Source organism: Typopeltis vanoorti, chromosome 22 (genome assembly GCF_054136105.1).
Source record: "Typopeltis vanoorti isolate ZY-2024b chromosome 22, IOZ_Tvanoo_1.0, whole genome shotgun sequence".
In the NCBI taxonomy this organism is placed as follows: Eukaryota; Metazoa; Arthropoda; class Arachnida; order Uropygi; family Thelyphonidae; genus Typopeltis; species Typopeltis vanoorti.
In genome coordinates, this window is record NC_143570.1 from 26,825,535 (window position 1) to 26,846,631 (window position 21,097).

At 32.8% G+C, this 21,097-nt stretch overlaps 1 protein-coding gene across 1 annotated transcript in view; it reads left to right on the top strand.

Moving 5' to 3' along the window:
- LOC150094259 (tRNA splicing ligase complex subunit 2-like) overlaps positions 1-8,359 on the top strand; it is a 115,495-nt gene extending 107,136 nt beyond the window's left edge. Inside the window, exon 4 of the mRNA XM_090411897.1 lies at positions 4,219-8,359. Within this exon, the coding sequence (XP_090268023.1) occupies positions 4,219-4,290 (72 nt within the window). The 3' untranslated portion in view covers positions 4,291-8,359. The remainder of the gene's footprint in view (positions 1-4,218) is intronic.
- Positions 8,360-21,097: the final 12,738 nt, after the last annotated feature.

Consider the following 21,097-nt stretch of genomic DNA (forward strand, 5'->3'; position numbering starts at 1 on the left):
TGATTTGTAAAAATTACTAATCTGCAAATGACCAAGACAACATCGCAGACCCTAAGGAAGAAAAATTTAAATTGACTTCAAATTTAGGATCAGTATTTAGCTCAGTGAATATAACAGTTTCGAGTAAAACTAAAGACAGATTATCAAACAGTATTTTTAACTTTGACTTATAAAATTAAGATAAAGAAATTTGTGTCTTGGCACCTCTGTAGCTCAGTCAGTATTGATATTACCTTTTGGTTAGAAAGACTGGGGTTCGAATCCTGTCTGGGATGTAAAAGACCTTTTATCAGAGCTTTGCAGGTAAAGGTGAATTAGCCAGTCTCATCTGGAGGTGGCAGGGTTTTTCCCCTCCCAAAACAGCTTTTTCATTTTTTTCATCCCACAAAACAGAGAAACTAGCCAGAAGAACACACAATTTACAGACATGGCAGCCAATGCAAATAGGATTAACTATCCTATAATAAGCAGTGATGTGGTTTCTAAGTTACCAAATTACTTGGCCATGACAGGTCATTGATCCTAACATGAAAGGAGGATGGAATGGGAAATTTGTGTCTGACCTGCTCTCAGTAGCATTTTTAATTTGAAGGGTAAAAGTGAGTACAAAGAACAATAATCACAGTGGCTATCTTCACGTTCTGCAGTTTTGTTATTATTATAAGGTACATATAATTGATGTGGATTTGTATTTTATTTTAGTGATAAAAAAAAATGACTGGAAAAAAATTAAATACTTTTTTTATTGCCATTGAAGAATATAATAAATATATATAATATAATTTGAATGGACCATACTAGAGCCTATAGTTATTTTACTCGTTCTTATCATAGTTTACATTCAAATGCACTGTTCTGAGTTATGCAGTTCTCTTGATTGCATAGTCATATAATTAATTTCTTTTTTGAAATGCTGTCTACTTTATATAAAACGTATTAACCCTTTAACTGCTGATTTTATATTCTACTGACATTGTTCAAGTGCTGAATTAATTTTGCAAAAAATTTATAAATAAAATCAATTAAAATTCTTACTGAAGTAAGAAGTCTAGACATTTTATACATTCTTGATATACACTTGTTCACTCACAAAAATGGTTTTATAAAATTTGCATAATCAAGGGGTGTTCACTTGATTATGCAAATTACTTAATTTATGTACAACCATACATATACGGGCTCAGCACAGCAGGCATGTATTTCCAAGTCCATAATAATACATTCTCAGCAGTTAAAGGGTTAATAGTACACTAAATAACATTTTTTTAATATTATTTACTATGTAAAATTTGTACATTTAACTCTCACTATAGTAGATGCTTCTCTAACAAACTTGCTTTCTATAACAAAGTACTGAAAAGTCCCATCTGAGGCTCTACAGGTACAATGGAGCACTAAAAAAAATTCACTATAGTAAAGTGCTCACTATAATAAACTGTTATTACAGTCCCTCTGCCTTTGCTGTAGTGAGAGTAATCAACTGTATTTGCCTTGACTATAATATGACTAATATTACTGCATGAGTTTTTATGTGTATCCCAACCAAAAAAAGATTGTAAACTTAAATATTAATACTGTGGTTGAGCAAGCTAAGTGTTGTGAAACTCAGCTCTGTCTAGAGACCAAACATGAAATTTTTTTTTCAAGCCACTTCAAGGCTCCAGCAAGCAAGGTATTGGTCTCGCACAGCAGACAGTGACATTCATCTCTTCCCACTATGATTTGAACCTATAGACATTTGATTAGAGAGCAGTACATTGTTTATTTGGCCAACCAGGCTGGCATGCTAATTCAGTAATGGAAGTACAATATATATCCTCATTTTAATAGACTAATTGGGAAAGGGGATGTCTGTATAATTGAAAAGTCTGCTAAATCAAAAAATCCATAAAACAGCATATGCAAAACCAAGAAATCTATTAAATAATAAACAATAACAATAAGCAATATAGTTTGAAACATGATGTGACCCTTGTTTATTTACATGCAAAACAACAGACTTTGCTAGGTATACAACAATATACATGCATTTTTTTCCTTGTGTTAATCTGTAGTAATTTAAAAGTAATGTGATATAAATTTTTTTTTCTATTTTTATATGAAAAAATATTGATTTCTGCATTGATTTAACCTTAGTGTTTTCCTGGATATAGTTCCCACTGAAAAGAACTCAATCAAGGTCAAAAATGGTCTAGCTATACACATGTGGAAGGAAGTGTGCTTTGTATTATCTGACACTAAGGCAGTAGCAAAAATCAACAAAATTGTATTGCAACAATAAAAACTTTTTTTTTTTTTATAAATGTACTTAAATTTAGGGGTTGCATATACCCTAATAATAGTCCTGGGCATCACACAGAGGTTAAAGAATGCTTTTGCCTTAAAATTTTTTCAAAGTATATGTATGGTTAGGTCCATGGGTACAACACTCATATTTTATTGTTTTATCACATTTAACTAATTAAATAGAAAACTTTTGCTGACATTGCAGTACTTGCACAACCCCCCCCTCTCTCTCAACCACATTTCATCTGGCAGTATAATATATGAATGTAAAGCATCATTGATGGCTGTCATGATTTCTGTTCATTTCTTGTTTAGATTATTGTTTCTAATTTCATTTTCTTCTATTACATAAGCCATGGTTGTCCAAAATAAGAAGAACCAAGCTTATTGCTTCTGGATTATCTAAATATCTGTCTACCTTTTCTTCTGATAATAAAACTCGAAATATAGTAATTTCTGAATTGTTAGCTCTGGATATGATTAACTGGATGTATAGTTAGCTAGTGCTGCTGTAGGCATCATTTCAATGCTAATTCATTCAAGGATCAATAAAATAGTCATGGTTAATTTTAAGTGCAGTATAATTGAGAAGTCACTGTAAGTTGCAAACATATACTGTTTTTAAAAGTGACAAAAAAAAGTAAGATATACTCATCCTGTTTGAATGAGTAGATAGATTCTACTCTTTCTTACAAGCTGTGAGTTTGAATTCCATTATGATACGAATGTTTCTGAATGCCTCTAGGTAAGAGATGGTTTTTATGACATGGTGGGAGGCCATTATCCTACTTATTGGAGACCTGAAGTAGCTTGAAAAAGTATTGTGCTTGGTCTGTAAAGTAGAGTTCTTAGATTGTCTAGTTTTAGCCTGCCCATGGTACTAATAGGTGAGACTATCATGAAAAAATGGATCATGCTTCCTTGTTTATCAAAACTGTTTGTCACAGTGTTTGTTCACCCTTCCCTCCATCTCTTTTCTTTTCATCATCACTCACTATGAAGAGAATCTTTATCAGTTATTAATGATGAAAAAAATGTAATGACTTCTTACATTTCCTCCAGTTTTTATATTAGTGATCTTGGTAAATGTTCCCTAATGATTCCAAACACACTTCTAGCATATTTTCAGCAAGGAATTTTTCTCATTCTGATTGAATTTCTCTGGATGTTCTGGAACACTGTCACTCTCCTATTCCACTGGTATTTATCTTACAACCTGCAATTAGCCCATACCAAGCCTAACAGGGACAACAAATTTTCATTATATTGTCTGCTTTCCCTTTATCCTTTCTAAAACTTGTATGCTATCCTGAAACCTCTCAACTAATAATCACTAGTATGGATTGCACTGCTGGATCAGCAGAATTACTTGTTTATATTATCTGTTTTGACACATGCCAAAGAAAAGTTTGCGAAAATGAAGTGGTTGTCCATTAAATGAACTTTACCACAAATGGCTGTTATGTGTGTGCTTTTTTGTAATCTCATCAAGAAAATGGTGAGAACCTATAGTACATTAGTAGTATGTATTAAGACTTAGACCTATTTTAACCACAAATATGTTACTTTTCCAAGAACTTCAAGACTTTAGTGAGCAGTGTGCTGGTCTCACACCAGGCAATACATCTTTTTAAAAGTTGTAAGCCTGTCAAATTTGGTACCATTGTTGGCTGAGGGTCAGATAATCTGGTTTCACTATCAAGATAGTAAACTTTTTCCCCCAAGCCACATCAAGTAATATTGTTTTATTTGTTATTTGGTTATTACAACTTATTAGTAACTGTAATTATATTGGTTAGTAGTTTAGACATTTAATCATTTTATTTTAAGATTGTTTGTGAATTGACTTGAATTTATATTTTTAAACTGAGAAAATGTTAATTCAGACAGCTGTCATTTGTATTTTGAAATACATCCATTTGTATTTTATAGACAAGCACTGAAGACTCTGCAGATGAAAGCCCACCTAAAAAGAAGAAGCACAAACCTATTACTTGGCCATAAATGGATATATAATAGAACTTTCATTTATATCATGCTGTAGTTGTGCCATTCTGTACATACATGGTATGACCATGTTACGTGTTTTAATTTGTATGACCGAGATAAAATGTCAATTTATACATTATCACTCCTTTAAAATATCGCTGTTTTTTAGATCTTAAAATGTATGCAAAACCAATAGCATAAAAACAGTTCTTTTTTGACAGATTTTGTTCAGATCTTCATGGATTTGCACTTTTTTTATATATATAACTTGGTTATGTGTATTCACAAGAATTTCTTTGTCATTTTTGCTGCCTGAGATAATTTTTGTTCAAAAGTTGATGTGATAAGTAAATTTGATTGGTTTTCTTTAATAACTGGCTTTGAAACTAATTTTATAAGGCTGATCTGGTTCTATTCATTTTCAGAACTGTCTGTTCTTATTTAAAAGAAACTTGGATTATATATAAATATACTGGTAAACAAAATCTATATGAAGTTTATAAAGTTCATTTTTATGTGCTGTAGTATGCTTTCTTTTGGATATTTCTTGCAGTTTATTTTCATGGCGGGAAAAAAAAGCATGGCATCTTTAACAATGGCAATTGTTTTCCCCTACTTCTCTCCACCCATTCCTTTTTTTTTTTTTTAATTCACCTATGAGTAATGTTTGTTAATGCTATCTGAAAATTCATCAGCTGGTTTTTGTAGTTTATATATTTCTGAAATTGTAGTTGGAAGGAATAGGAAAGAATCTTGATCTTCGATCTTTGTTTCTTTTATTATAGCAGAAAATTTTAAAATGAACAGATCATAAATCGGATATTCATCTACTTTCACCACTTCAGTAATTATAGTTGAAAATATATTGTCTTCATTTAACAAAATAATCTAAATAAATATACAATATGACACATCTTCTTTTTTCTTTCTCTTTTGTTGAGTCTTAATAAGTTTTCCTAGTTGTCAGGTCTTTCTACTATTGTTAGTTTTCCAATTCTGGTGTATGGTTTTTCATCCTGGCACATAGTAATTATTCAAAATCTCAACCATGTTTACCAAAAAAGGATAGTAACTGATCAGATACATCAGGATAAGTTTTCATATGCTTCAGGTTTTTTGCTAGCAGAATAATTTGGGAATTTTTAGAGGAATTTGATATATTTCTATATAGGATTATCTTTCTTGCCTAGTTATATCTAGAATAAATACATCACGCTCATTAAAAAAGTAAAGTTTGATCTAAAGGAAAAAATAGTTGTGAGGTAGTATAAATAATTCAGCACCTTGAAAGGAAAACAGATTAATATGGAATGTAGATATTTTTAAATACTACTGTTTTTGTGAATTTCAAACTGACTCAGTTTTTTAAGTTTTAGCTCACCAGTATTTTCACTGATTTTTTTTTTAACATCTTGAAAAATTCCCATTGGCTGATTGGTAAGTAATAGCTGAAATAAATTGCAAAGAAAGTATGGGATTATTAACAGTGGCATTATATCTAAATGTCTAAAATAAAAGGTTTTCAGTCACATAAAAGTAAAAATGCTGAAAGTTAGTAACTTTTTTAAACAAAAGAAGCACCAGCTGATTTTTTTGTTTGTTTGTGCTTAAACAAACAAATGATAAATTTTAATCAGAGTAAATGCATTTTGTGTGTGAAAAGTTCTCTGAGTCAGTATTTGGTTGATTTGAGAGACCAGATAAAGTTTATATTGTGCAGCTTTATATCATGCCAAATGCAGAAGAAAGGAGTCAGAAGTGGGGGTTCGGCAATTTAAACTATAAATCAAAATTAATAATTATTAGGCAATTCAAGAAATGGTATACATTTTTAATCTGTTTATATTTGAATTTCTTACAGTAATTATGGTACTAAAATTCTATGTGAAATCTGTTTTACAATTTTTTGCCTTAGTCAAAAATTTGGAAATTGCAAGATCTTATTTTCATGTTGAGAAGTGCCTTTCTTTTCAAATTCTGACTACATGTGTTTCATGTGAATCAGTTTGACAGCTTTCAACATTTAAAATCAATCACAGGGAAACATTTCTGGAATCATAAACAAACATTTCAACTTGTTTCACATAAAAAAATTAATTTTCAACATAGTAAATATTACTATCATTATTACCTTAACTAGATAAAAACACAAAAATCCTGTTGGGATATAATAAAATTTAACACCTATAAGTTAAAAATATTTTTTCCCTTATAAATTCAGGAAAAGTTATGTTATCAGTTTAATTATATTTAACAGAAAGTTCTTCCCCCACCCTCCTTATATAAAAGTACTTTTCCAATAATTTCTCACCCTGCAATCACATATAAATATAAATACTTGGTTTCTGCAATCATCTCATACAATACAAAGGCTACACCGAATATCAGTTTGTTACCTTGGCTAAGCTGTACCTTAGAAATATTTTTGGCAGCTGTCATGATGATGGTTTGAATTCAGAATTATTTCCAAAAAAAACTTTGTACTTATGTCAGAACGTGCTCACTAAAGAGAAAACTTGATGATTTTGTAATGGGAAATTTTGAATTGCACAAGGAACTTACCAGTGAGCAGTGCTGTTTGGATACTGGACATATTTTGATCAACATTACATTTTTTTTAACCTTTTGTTTGTAAGATGCAAAGAGGTGTAAATCTTTATAACTTTATGCATAAATTTTTTGTTTTTGTTCTGTTTAATACCAAATGGTACATTTTTGTTTTGCAGTGGCCTTTCTTTACCTCTCCCTCCTTCGTTTTTTTTTTTTTTTTTTTTTTTTTATGCTTATTGATTATTGGCTCTCACTTCCTTCAAAGAAACTGTTGTAGGCTGGCTGTAAGTGCTTTATGCATTATGAAGCTGTTTGCTTATCTGATTGTGACATAACTTTGTTTACAAAGTAAGGTAAGTATGTTTTAACCGGAAGAAAATTATATCTGGAAGGGGTATGTTTTTAAAATTATGATCGCAAAGCTGGAAGAATGATTAAGAGGTTTAGGATAATTCAACTCTGGAAAACACTGATCTTATTTAAACATTTTTGAGCCTGTAGTATTTTATTTGTAGGGTGGTTTGATTTTTTAATTCCAAATACTTCAAACTGGAAATTATTTAGAAGTAGTTGTTTCTTTTGCATTTCTTAACTTTTATACTTGATACCTACTTCATGATTGTCTTAGAGAATGTAGTGTTTGCAAATTTCAGATGATTGAAAATGAATTCCTAAAGAGCCGAGATAGTTTCATGAGCTTATAAAAATTTTTGTTTCGCTCTCATCCTGATTTGATGAAACTATAAGAAAAATGCCAGTATGTGTTTTTAAGTGGTTGAGTATAGTGAAGGACTTGCGATTCCCTAAGAGAGAAAAAAAAAAAATTGAGGGGGGGGTACATAAAAGAAAAACATGTAATATTCTTCATAGGATGAAAAAGTACTGCACTGGATTTTTAGGTGAATTGTGGAGATGGTCTGGGGGAGGGTGAGAAGAACTGATACTTCTTCATAATCCTAGAAAATCTTACTTAACTGAAAATCTCTTTGTGATGTTTTTGATACATATTAGAAAACAGGAATTATAATATTGTTTGTAAGTATAAAACAAGGTCTGTGATGTTTCTTCACTGTTACTAAATTGGATTTTTTTTCTTTTATTTCCATCTCTACAAATCTAAATCTCACACTTCTTTTAACATTTATATCTTTATTTTGTCTGTTGAAATCCAAGGAATTCATATTTACTTAAAATGCACAAAAGTGAAATTGCTTTCATATAAAGAATCGTGGAGCTTTCAAGGAAATAAGTTTCTTCAATTGCAATTTGTGTGTCTGTTGATTCCAATTTGCGTGTGTGTCTGTTTACTCTTTTATTACCATTCCTAGTTCTTCTTTGGGTTTTTGCTTTTGTGGTAACTAATGTTGCATTTTTCTTTACAGCTACAGAACCGCTACATTTTATTTTAGCACTACAAATGCATCTTACAGGTAATGTATTCATTAATAATAAAAAAAAAAAAAAACAGTGTTGAAAAAAATCACAAAAATATTTATGTATGTATTTAAAAAATAAAAAAACATTTCATAAAGTAGTAGTGCTTTATATTACTGAATATTAACAAAAATTTAGGTAATTAATCATTTGTGGATATTACTGATACCAGCCGTCTTGAAGTTTTTTTGTTTTTTTTTTTCATATAATTTTTAACTTAAATAATTGACAGTTTCAGAATATAAGTATTTCAGTACAAAGTTTTCCAAATGTCAGAGATTACATAATGATCATTTGAAGGATGTAGAGCATAATGTTAATTAATTTTCATTTAAGTATGGAAGTAATTTGCAGAAAATCACAGAAAAGTTCATTTTGTAATATCATCACTGTATATTGACACCATTCATTATCACAACAAGTAAACCTAGAACTGTTTTCAGTATATGTACTCAAGACAGTTTTGTTTTGTCTGATTTGATCATTAAATTCCATCAGACCAGTGAGAAATGATCAACATTGTAGATCATTTTGTTGGAGAGGGGGGGGGGTATTTATGGTAAACAAATATTTCTTATTATGAGTCTTCATTCAGATTAGTTTAATATAGAAAAGCCATAGACCATATGGCTAGATATACATTAAACTTAGCATTGTAAACAGTTACTATTGTAATTGTTTACAGTGCAATACAGTTTGAAATTGTTCAGAGTTAAATTTTCAGTTGTGGATACTTCCATTGTTTTTTACAAGAAACATCATGTTTACTAAGAGATTTATGTTATTTAAATAACTATGGTACTTTTGTAAAAATGTGTTTAAAAAATTGGTCAATTTATATGTTGTTTCAATTTTAGTTTATATATTTCAGAGTATAGTTTTGTTTTAAATAATTATGTCAACATAATTATTGTTTTGATGGTTTGATTGAAATGTTGCTGAAATTTTTTTTTCACTTGGTGAGACATAATTAAAGATGCCAAGAAATTATATTCTTGGTTTAATCCTTTATCCAAGTATAAGCAAACAGAGTTTGTGTGTGAAGTATCTTCATGACTGGGCCACTACACTGGTGTCCAAAAGCTTAGCACAAATTACATTTTTACCTGTGTATGAAAAAAAATTCATAAATTTATTGCCAGCATATTAATAAATTATATTACACAAAAAATGTGCTATAAATTTCATACAAATTAAATTGTAATACATTTTTGACAAAAGTCATAAATTTCCTAAGGATATAATTAAGGAATGTACAGTGCGCTTACAGAAAAGTATGCAGAAAGACATTTCAGTATGGAATATGTCCACCCTGAACTGTCATACAGCTCTCACAATGTCATACCTTGCTTAGCATCAAGTGATTCAGGAGTTCTTTGGGCAAACTGGCCCACACCTCCTTCAGAACAAGGATAAGGCATTGTTTGTTTTCTGGAGGGGAATTTTGAGTAGTAATGCATATCCCTATTGTGTCCCAAACATGTTGTATGGGGTTGAGATCTGGGAGGTGTGCTGGCTACTCAATTTTATTAATATCCTCAGTCTCCAGAAGTATCTCCACTGCTTGTGTACGATTTGGCATGACATTGAAGAACTTCGTAGCAATATCATTCACCAGTCATATTCCCTTTTTCCAGTACTTGTAGCTCAGTATTCCATAATGCGAAGCACATAGCCTTTTTGATATGTATAATACTATGCATTATGTGAAGGACCACTACCCAGACCAGGTTTTGACCTTTATCGAGATCTCATCAGTGGGAGCCAGACCCAGAAAAGATACCAAGGTTGAAGTAATGTGAAAGTCATATATTTCCCATATACAAATAGAGAAAAGGTGTAAGGTGATATACTTTTCACTGGCACCCACTGATAAGACCTAAGTAAAGATTGAAACTGGTAGTAGACCTTTCCATAATGCATAGTGTTATACACATCCAAAAGGGAATGTGCTTTGCATTATGGGATACTAAGGCAAGTGATGTGAAGTCATTAGCTTCTATACACAGGTAGCCTAGTCGTGAAGATATTTCACGTGCAAACTTTGTTTGCTTACATGTGGATAAAGGGTCAAACCAAGAATATAACTTCTTGGCATCATTAATTTATATGATTGAAACGATTCAGCAAATTTTATTGATCCTAAATACCAAATTTCATTACATGACATCTAATGATTAACATCAGTATAAATCATTGTGCTAGTCAAAAAAAAAAAAAAAAAAATGTTTGATTTCATTCGTTTGAAACCAAATACTGTTCGGACACATTACTGAGCATTTTTTAAATCCCAAAGTTTATTCAATTTCAGCCAGAGCAGAGCTATTGCAAGATATAATAGACATGACACATCTTTCCTACTAGTATATTGTGACTTTTTTCTGGAATGCCAATTTCAGTAAATTGCATTCAGCCACTCCTGGAATAATGTGTGTACAGACAGACACAACAAATCTAATAGCTATTTATGCATTTTGGAAGACACGGTGAAATAGGAGCTTTAAAAGGTATTAAGCATGGAGAGTTTAAGTAAATCTATTTCAGCTGGCTGAAAATTTACAGCCAGGTGAAAAGCAAATAGTACCTACACTACTCAAACTAACTCCAAGCATTGGTACTTATATTTACCATATTTTGCTTAAATTAAAGTTGCACTAACATCGCGTTGGGTTCAGTTACATGTCTGGAAAATATAACAGCTGCCATGTAAACATTTGATGAAAGTTTATTTTTCACTTGGTTAGACTATAATAAATTTAGTTTAATCCTTTATCCAAATGTGAGCAAACAAAGTTTGCTCCTGAAAGTATCTCAGGACTGGGGTAAGGTAGTACAACATCGGGCAACTCATTGCAAAGGTGGAGATAGGATCGCTGTTAGCTTGCTCCACCTTTGCAACGAGTTTCCTGATGTTGTACTACCTTACCCTAGTCCTGAAGATACTTTCAGGCGCAAACTTTGTTTGCTCACACTTGGATAAAGGATTAAACTAAATTTATTATATTCATGTAAACATTTGTTTCTGCTGTGCTGACTTCTCTTTAACTGATTTTAATTTTGTTTGCACTACTGTCTTCTTCTTCCTTTCCAGGCTTATAGGCCAAGTGGCCTGTTCCAGACTCAATTCCATCTTTTTAAGGGTGAGTCCTCTGCATTGAGTACCTTTTGGGTGATAATTTAGAATTTGTTTAGGTATTCTGCTTCTGTTCATTCTCAGTACGCGTTCTTTCCATTTTTACTCTATAGCAAATAACTGTTACATTTGGGGAGTTTGTGATTCCAAGTTTATTTCTGATTTTGCTACTTTTCATTTTATCCGTTATTGTGACTCCTTCAGTTCTGCGCAGAAATTTCATTTCAGATGATTCAGTTCTTCTTTCATCTGCTTTTTTTGTTTTCCATATCTCACTACCATAAAGTAAGGTAGATTTAGCTACTGTATTATAGATTCTTATCCATGTGTGTTTTTGTACATAGTTGGGTCTGAAAATTTTATTTATAATGCCTCTTACTTTTAAAAAGTTATATCAGCTTCATTTTCATATGACATTGTACATCCTAAATATTTGAATGCATTTACTTGCTAAATTATTTTGTTGTTGATTACTATTTTACTTCTTATTTGATCATCAGCAAAAAAGTAGAGTGGCTAATATATTGTTACGATTTATTTTGAATCCTCCGTTAGTTATCATCCATTCTTTTATGATTTTATCTATGTATATAATAAATAAAACTGTTATTACATACATAGATAAAATCATAAAATAATGGATGATAACTAATGAAGGAGGATTCAAAATGAGAGAGGGCAAGCCTGATGCAGTCCTCCATTTATAGGTTTCCAACTTTATGTTAATTTATTGTACTTCACAGATATTTTATTATCTTGATATATGTTAAATAAGGCTCTAGAGCAGGGGCGGCCAAGACTTCGACTGCAAGGCACCTGATTGTAGCAAATTAAACGAATAAATAGATTGAAAATGAATAGATAAATGATAATCAAAATTATTAATTGATAAAAAGAATTGTCAAACATGTCAAACTAATTTATTTCTAATCTGATGTAAAGTTAATAATTTAGCGGTTAACAACGAAGCCATCGCTTTACAGCAGTTACGTGATTCGTTTCGTCCAGAAACGTTTGCTTGACGGTTCTAAACACGCCCAATGGTAACGTACACTGGCAGTTGACAGTCCATCTGTGTATTGTTCTTGATCAAGACTCTTGCAGCCAAAGTGTCCCAATTATCCAGTATTTTAGTACCTAGTAATCCCATGAAATTGTTTTCCGTTTATCAATCTTTAGTGTATATTATTTTAAATTAAGCAAGTGAATGCAATTAGTATTTTTAAAAAAATTAAGGATAACAATGAGTGAGCCAAGAACAAGTGTGAAAAAAATAAAAACTTATCACTATCATAAAGAATGGGAAGAAGATTTTTTCTTTATTATAATGAAAGACAAATGCGTATGTATAATTTGCAATGCGAATGTGGCTTTACCGAAAAAAGCAAATGAAGACACTACTGACAGCTGGTGGCGTAGCTACAGCTTTTGCCGCCCAGGGTGGTCCCTAAGTTTGCCGTCCCTCTCAATGCGCACCAAAAATACTACAAAAAACATAACGACGTATAGGGAAATAAATTAAAACACTATGTTTATTTTTGAAGTAAAATTTTAATTTCCATATTCTAAAATGTTGTTTTTCTTGCTTTTCTGTTAGCAAAATCGTCGATGACACTGGCGAAGTCTATTTCATAGTAATGTAGGTAATTCTTAATCAATTTTATTTAGAAAACCTCCTCTCACAACTAGCACCACTCGCAGCAATTGTGAGGAAAATTTACAGTGGTAATCACAATATTTGTAACTGAGTTCTCGAGTATGTATTTTAGAATTAACTGTAAAAGTTCAAAAAGGTTCAAAGTGCCTCTTGGGACGGACTGCCCCTAGCTACACCACTGCTGACAGCACAACAAAATATTTTCGTCAAGTCCAATGCAGGCGCAAAGGCTGCTGCAATTGTGTCATTCAAAGTTGCTGAAACTTTAATTAAACGTAATAAGCCGTTTCAAGATGGAGAATTATGGAAGGAAACATTCATCAAAGCTGGTGAAATATTATTTCAAAATTTTAAGAATAAATCAGAAATAATAACTGCTATTAACAATATGTCATTATCACGAAACGCAATGATGCGTAGAGCAGGAGAAACCAGCCGGAACCTTGAAGAGATTCTCCATGAAAACATAAACAAGTGCAATTTTTTGTCACTACAGTTTGACGAATCTACTGATTACGCTGGTACTGCACAATTATGTATTTTTATTCAAATGGTTTTTGAGAATATGTCGGCCACAGAAGACTTATTAACCATTATTCCAATTCAAGGACTAACAAGAAGTCAAGATATCTATGATTTATTTAAGAATTACATTGTACGTACAAGTTTTCCAATTCATAAGTTACTGTCAATAACTACGGACGGAGCGCCTGCAATGGTAGGTAATAAAATTGGTTTCGTCACTCTTTGTAAAAACAATGAAGATATACCAAGTTTTGTGGACTATCATTGCATCATCCACCAGCAGGCCTTGTGTTCAAATGTACTGAAATTCAATCATGTTATGAATGTTGCTTTCAAAATTGTTAATTCAATAAGATCAAATAGCTTGCTGCATCGTCAATTTCGGGCTTTGCTAAAAGAATGCGAGAGTGAGCATAGTGAATTATTGTTACATACTGATGTAAGATGGTTGACGCACCACATTTTTAGCAAGATTCAGAGAACTTAATTCGTTTTTGAAAAAGAGATGATTCACATCCAGAATTAAATGATAAAGAATGGCTACTTGACCTCCCCTTTTTCTGTGACATTACAGAAAAACTAAATAACCTAAACTTAGAATTACAAGGAAAAAATAAAACAATCATTGATATGATAAGCTCCTTAAAATCATTCAAGGAAAAATTAAACATGCTTGATATACAATTAAAGCGGTGCGAATTGAAACATTTTAAAAATTTGGCCGACCGGTCAAGGGATATACAAAACGTCATCTTTAATAAACACGCTGAAAGCATAAGACTTTTGATGAACGAATTTGAGACAAGATTTGTAGGAATTAATAAGCTCGATGATATCGCTACTTTTTTTTATCATATCCCTTCAATGAAAATATTAATGTTGAGAATACAGCTTCAAAATTGAATGAATTTCTCAACACAAATAGAGTAGATTTGGGAGAAGAAATTATAAATATGAAATGCAATATCCACCTCAAATCAATTGCTTCAAATAATAGTTTTTGGAAGTCTATCCACAAAAGTAAATATCCAAATATTTGGAGAATCGCTGCTTATTTTAACGCATTTTTTTGGATCAACTTATTTGTGCAAATCGGCATTCTCATGCATGAATGCTATTAAGACAAAGCATAGATCGCAGCCAAGTGATCAACATCTGGAATCATGTTTACGAATTTCTTTAAGTTCATACGATCCAGATTATGAATGCTTAGCTGCATCTATGCAACGTTAGGTATCATCCAATTAAATTAAAATATTCAATTTTGTTTGTATAATTTTATTTAGTTTTTTGTATTTTTTATTGTTATTATTTTTTAATAAATTTATTAACAATAAATTTTCTTTCTTTTTTTTGTTATATTTTATTGCCTTATAAACTTTTAAAAATCTCGAAAATATTCCACAATTTTCGATCACATCTATAGTCGCCCGCAGAGATATTTTCACTAGGTAAGTATCCCCCAACGTCTAAAAGTTTGGCCACCCGTGGTGTATAGGGCTTTGATAGATGACAATGGGTTGTGCGGGATATCACATGTATATGGAAAACAGAATCGGTGTCGGTAAGGATCCTTGTGGGACTCCAGCCAAGATGCGTTTTTGTGTTGATATTGTATCGTTTATCTTAATTTGCATGCCCCTATCATAAAGGTATGATTTATTAGATGAATCATTCCAATTGGTATTCCAGTTGATATCAGTTTGTATAGCATACCTAATGCCAAACCTTATCGAATGCACTGGCTATGTCTAGAAAAACAGCCCCAGTGCATTGATGCCAGTTGAATCATGTGGTGACATATTCCACTAATCTGTAGTGTGGTGCTGTGAAATTGACGGAACCCAAACTGCTCCTCAGGAAGAATGTTTAGCTTATGTACTGATTCTTGAAGTCTGATAAGAATAACTTTCTCAGCAATAATTTCCCTACATATTTAATAAGTTACAAGTTTATATTATCTTCTCCTGGAGCTTTTCCTATTTTGCTTTGGGTTAATGCTTCTGTTAATTCTTCTAGTGTGATGTTTTCCAAGTTGTTTACAAAGGGTGATTCTCAGTTTTGATTATTTTCATCATACCATAGATCTTGGTAGTAATTTTGCCATGTTTCCATTTTAATGATATTAATGCCGACCTGGTTAGCAGTGGTTCTCCGTCCAAAAGGCAGCAGGATTTGAACCCACAGCCTTTTGGGTGGAGACCGGATATGAATACTGCTGTGGGCATGGATGTTTGTGTTTGTCAATGAAAATAATAGTGGTGGTGATGGGTGGTAGATGGCGTTGGTGTAGATCAGGGTTTCCCAAACTGTGTTCCACGAGAAGTTTTGGAATTTGTGATTTTAGTTTTCTAAGCATTTTTCATTCTCGTGGAAAGGCTTAGACGTTGGTTATGCATTTTCACTATATTATTTCAGGAAATTACAACATACTAGGATATACATTAAAATAAATTTTAATATATTTCTATATTTCGGCAACGTCACGCTGCCATTTTCAAGAACTTAGGTACAAGATACGTGCACGCAGGTATCCCAACAATCCCCCCCCCTCACAACAATATGGAGTCATTAAGACACTACACAACAGGACTAAACTTATCTGCTCGAATGACAATGCCCTAACCACAGAACGAAACCACATCCTTAACACGTTCTCAGCCAATGGCTACCCCCCCCCAAAAAAAAAATCCAAAAAATATTAAAACCAGTAAACCGCAACCCTCCCCCTCACAACAAGGATTACTCTAAATCCATCACCATATCTTACATCCGAGGCACCTCAGAAAAAATCACAAAAATCCTAAAAAAACATAACTTAACTTCTTGTTACAAACCATATAAGAAATTGGCATCCCTTATCCGCTCAACAAAAGACCAACCTCCCCCTCTAGACCTACCTGGGGTGTACCAGGTCCCTTGCAGCTGTAAGCTGTCCTACTTCGGCCAAACAGGCAGGACAGCAAATATCAGAATTTCAGAACACAAGGACTACATCCGGTGTCACCAATACAGCCACTCTGGTCTTGCTGACCATGCTCTGGATACCTGCCATAGAATACGGTGGAAAAAAGCCAGGATAATACACCGTAGCAAATACAGATATGAAAGGCTTTTCATAGAATCAGCTTCAGCCCTAAGAAACGAACCAAACCTCAACAAATTTGGCTGCATGAGACTTCCTCAAATTTGGGAAACCTTCATCAGAAGACCTCCAGCCCAATCGCCCACTAGAGGGCACCATCAGGACTTCAGGAGAAATAATAGCTTCATTCTTCTTACTCATTTATTGTTTGTGCTGTGCCTGCGTGCACGTATCTTGTACCTAAGTTCTTGAAAATGGCAGCGTGACGTTGCCGAAATATAGAAATATATTAAAATTTATTTTAATGTATATCCTAGTACGTTGTAATTTCCTGAAATAATATAGTGAAAAAAGCATTTTTCATGAATAAATATTTTATAGTGGAAATATTCTGAGGAGAATAATATTCGTGAATATGTCGAAAAGCTCACCCCCAGAACGCCCCTAATAAAATCTGTGTAGCAAATGCTAGTGACCAAGCTGTGTATTTTTAAACGTGGAAGTATTCATGAATTATCGTTAATTTTCACACATCGAAACCTTTCAACATTTGGGAAAGGGAATACTGCTGTTTATGACCACTCATAAAAATTGCCTGCAAGCAGATTATAACAATAGGCAGCGTATCCTCTGTTCTCAAAACTGTAGGAAATGACATCTTTGTAGCAAATATCAGTGACCAATCAGCAAGGAAGTATGAAGAAAATTTTTCCACTAAAATTCGAGGTAGTCTGTATCCGGTTCTCAAATCGAAATCTCTTATTGAAGGTGTTTGTGACGCAACAGATAGTGAGTCATCCACCACCAGCCTGCAGAAGCGATCTCCAGGATGTACAAAAGGGGAAAACTACCAGCACACAGGAGAAAAAAGTCTGCATTCACTCGTAAGTACTTATAATAATAATATAAATTTTTGATGATCAGAATGGGATATGTCAATGAAAATCAGCTAAATTAACAATCGATTATTAATTAATACATTACAAAATAACCAAGGTGTTCCGTGAAAATTTCAGGATTTGTGAAGTGTTCCATCCTAGGAAAAGTTTGGGAAACGCTGGCGTAAATGATGATGGTAATTGTGGTTCGTTGTAGTTGGTGGATTGAGTGTTGAGACAGAGAGTTGTAAAGTAGGTGCCCTCCCTCGATGAGTCCTTGGACTCCCTGGAGGTGTTACATAATAACATCTGCTTATATATATATATATATATATATATATATATATATATATATATATATATATACCTCTTTTTGTTGTATTCGATTTTTGATTCTATTGTCTTCAGGTTGAGGCCAGTTTTTATATGCTTTTTTCTTTTCTTCAATGATGCATTTAATTTCGTCATCCCAGTCCCTAAGGCCTCTTTTTCTTTGTTCCTAAACTTTTTTTTTCTTTTTTTTTTTTTTTTCTTTTTTTTTTTTTTTTTCTTTTTTTTTTTTTTTTCTTTTTTTTCAGCTTTTGTCATTATGATTTTTAGGTTTGACCATTCTTCTTCTTCTATGTTCTTATTTTCTTTTATACTTATCATCCAGTTCTTTATTCGTTTTTGGTACAAGTCTTTAATACTATTGTCATCTGAAAGTCTAACTTTGAAAGATTCAAAATTTCTATTTTCCTTGTGCTTTTTTGTTGTTATTATCATTTTTGACATTTTGATATTGCTGATTCTTCTTCTTTGGCACTGCAGGGTTTTTCCTCTAGCAAAGCAGGCAAACTGGTCTTAAGAACACAACACTTCACAGACAATTACACATGGTTGAGCGTGGGGGTAACAACCCCACCTCGTAGTGAGTTATGCGGCCCAAAAATGGAAGGCCTAGGCCCTACATAGGGCTGTAGTGCCGAAGGATACTCCTTTCCCAGGTATATGGTTGCGGAGCGCATAACCACTCGGCTCACGTGGACGATATTGCTGATTATGTAATCAATAATGCTTCCCAGGATGTATATGTGGATGTCTTTATGTTTGAAGAAGATATTCATTATTTTAAGGTAAAATCTCTTAATCTATTTCCATTCTGATTAGAGTTAAGTTCTCCTATACATCCTATGTTTGGTTTATATGTTTAAAATGTTCTGCGGTTGTGTGTAAAAGTTTTGAGTCCTCTTTTCCTTCTTCAGGTGCATAAGTTCAAATTACTGTCATATAATCTGTCTATTTTAATTCTCATTTTTATTATATTATCACTCCAAAAATGTTAATGGATTATGTTGTTTCTAAGAGATTTATGTAAAAAAGATCTTTACCAGATTTAGCTGTCTCTTCTGCTTTTGCACTATTGTATATATTGATGTAGTTTTCAGTTTCGTCTGTTCCTTTTTTTTTTTTTTTTTTTTTTTTTTTTTTTTTTTTTTTTTTTAGATTCTATAATTACTGCTGTTTTTACACTTCTTTCTTGTTGGAAGTTTATTTTTTACTTGGTTAGACTTGGATAAATATAGTTTAATCCTTTATCCAAGTGACTGAGGTAAGGTGGTACATCTCCTTGCAGAGATGTAAAGGTCGAAACCGATCTGGGTAGTGGCCCTTCCCTTAATGCATAGCAGTATACATGTCTGCAAGGAGGTGCTTTGCATTATGGGAGATACTGAGACAAGGAGTGTTGAGAGCTTGGTCCACCTTTGCTACGAGTTGCCAAGGGATGTACCATCTTACCTCAGTCCTGAGGATATTTTCAGGTACAAACTTTGTTTGCTTACACTTGGATAAAGGATTAAACTAAATTTATTACTTTCTTCTAATGCTTGGTCCAGTTCTACGATTTTGTGGTGGATACTTCTCACATTCCAGGTAGCTATATTCCAATAGGTGTATTTCTGCTTTTCTTTTGTTTTTGATAGTTTTCTTCTTGAATCCTTATTCCAAGCCAGTTTGTTACCATAAGAGTCTGTCCATTTACTATCTTCATGAATCTTTTTAGTGAGTTAAAATTTCGACTGAAAAGGTTACTGGCCATCTGCAGTGTAATTTCGTGATTGGACTGCCATCTTGAGGCCTTCAAGCTTGCTTTAAAGTGGAAGAGGGAACTTTTAAAAAGAAGGCATGGAGACAGATTAGTAATAGAATGACCCATAGCCCTTGAGTACTCTAATAGCATTAGGATCATGAGTTAACAAGAGTTGGCTGAGAAATGCCATATAGGAAAGATTAAAGAGCAAGGGGAGTCTACCTCAAAGAAGAAGATGGTAGACCAAGCTAGGGGACCATGGGAAAGCCTGCTATCAAGATGATAGCCCCTATGATGCTGTTGGTTCACAAGTCCTTATTCAACATATTTGGACCAGTCCACCATATATGGTGAGCTCCCCTATCCACCACCCAGAGAGTGCATCCCAGGGGATGTGCTCTCTAGAGGTTCCAGAGTATACTACTGTTATTTAATAATTTAGTCAATAATTGTAATCTATCATGTATTATTAACTTTAATAAAAATGCCTGCAACTTATACACTATGTAGAAGAAACTGACTATATTAGATTTTCAATATGATGGTATAGCATTTTCAGAAATGCATGTAGGAAGTTATTGCAAAAGTGTAGGTGAAATGGATGAATTTAAAAAATTAATTTTGTGAGTTGAACTGTAGTTGTCCGATTCCTGCTTATTAGAGGTCCGAAGTGTCTTTAAAAAGTTTTCCATGTTTGGTCTTTAGAGCAGGTTGTGGACTATGTAAAAAAAACGAAAAAATATATAATTAATATAAATGGAAAAAACCTTAGTCCACCCATGATATGAATGTGCTTTTAGGTTTATAAAAGCCTTTTGTGTATGGGACTCATATAAAAAGTTAGTTACCCTATATAAAGATTTGAAGAAAATGGATGAGCTAAAGATGCTGAAAACTATGCCAGTGAGTCAAAATCATCCTCACAAGCCATGGCCTCTCATACATAAAAATTTCCATAATTTTAAACATTCCCTCAAAAAAATTAACTTTAAATAACACATCATAATCAGTTCAATACTTCATTTCTCTTGACAGACATTTTCCTAAAGCACACCCTAGCATGCTTCCAAAATTTCTTATCTCAGCAATCAGTTCTCTACAAATTTGTCAATGCTGACTACTTCATATGAAAGGACAAGGAAAAAAAAAAAATGAAATAAACATGGAAAGCACAAACATGGGGGGGGGGTTATATGTGGTAGGAAATTAGACTGTTATTCTCTTTCAACATTACTACTCTTAAGCCCACCATCCGAATCTGACTACAGTATTAGTGACATATTCTTGATTTAACTGTGTTTGACCCACACATCCCAAACCATCTAAATAACCAGTGTCCTGAAATCCAGTTTCATATAGAAAAGAGAATAACGGTCTGATTTCCTACCATAACCTGACACCCTCATCAGCACTCATTTACAAGAATACAGAAAATGTATACATTTATGAACAGTTCTTTCCAGTATGACTTTATCAGAACTAGCCCAAA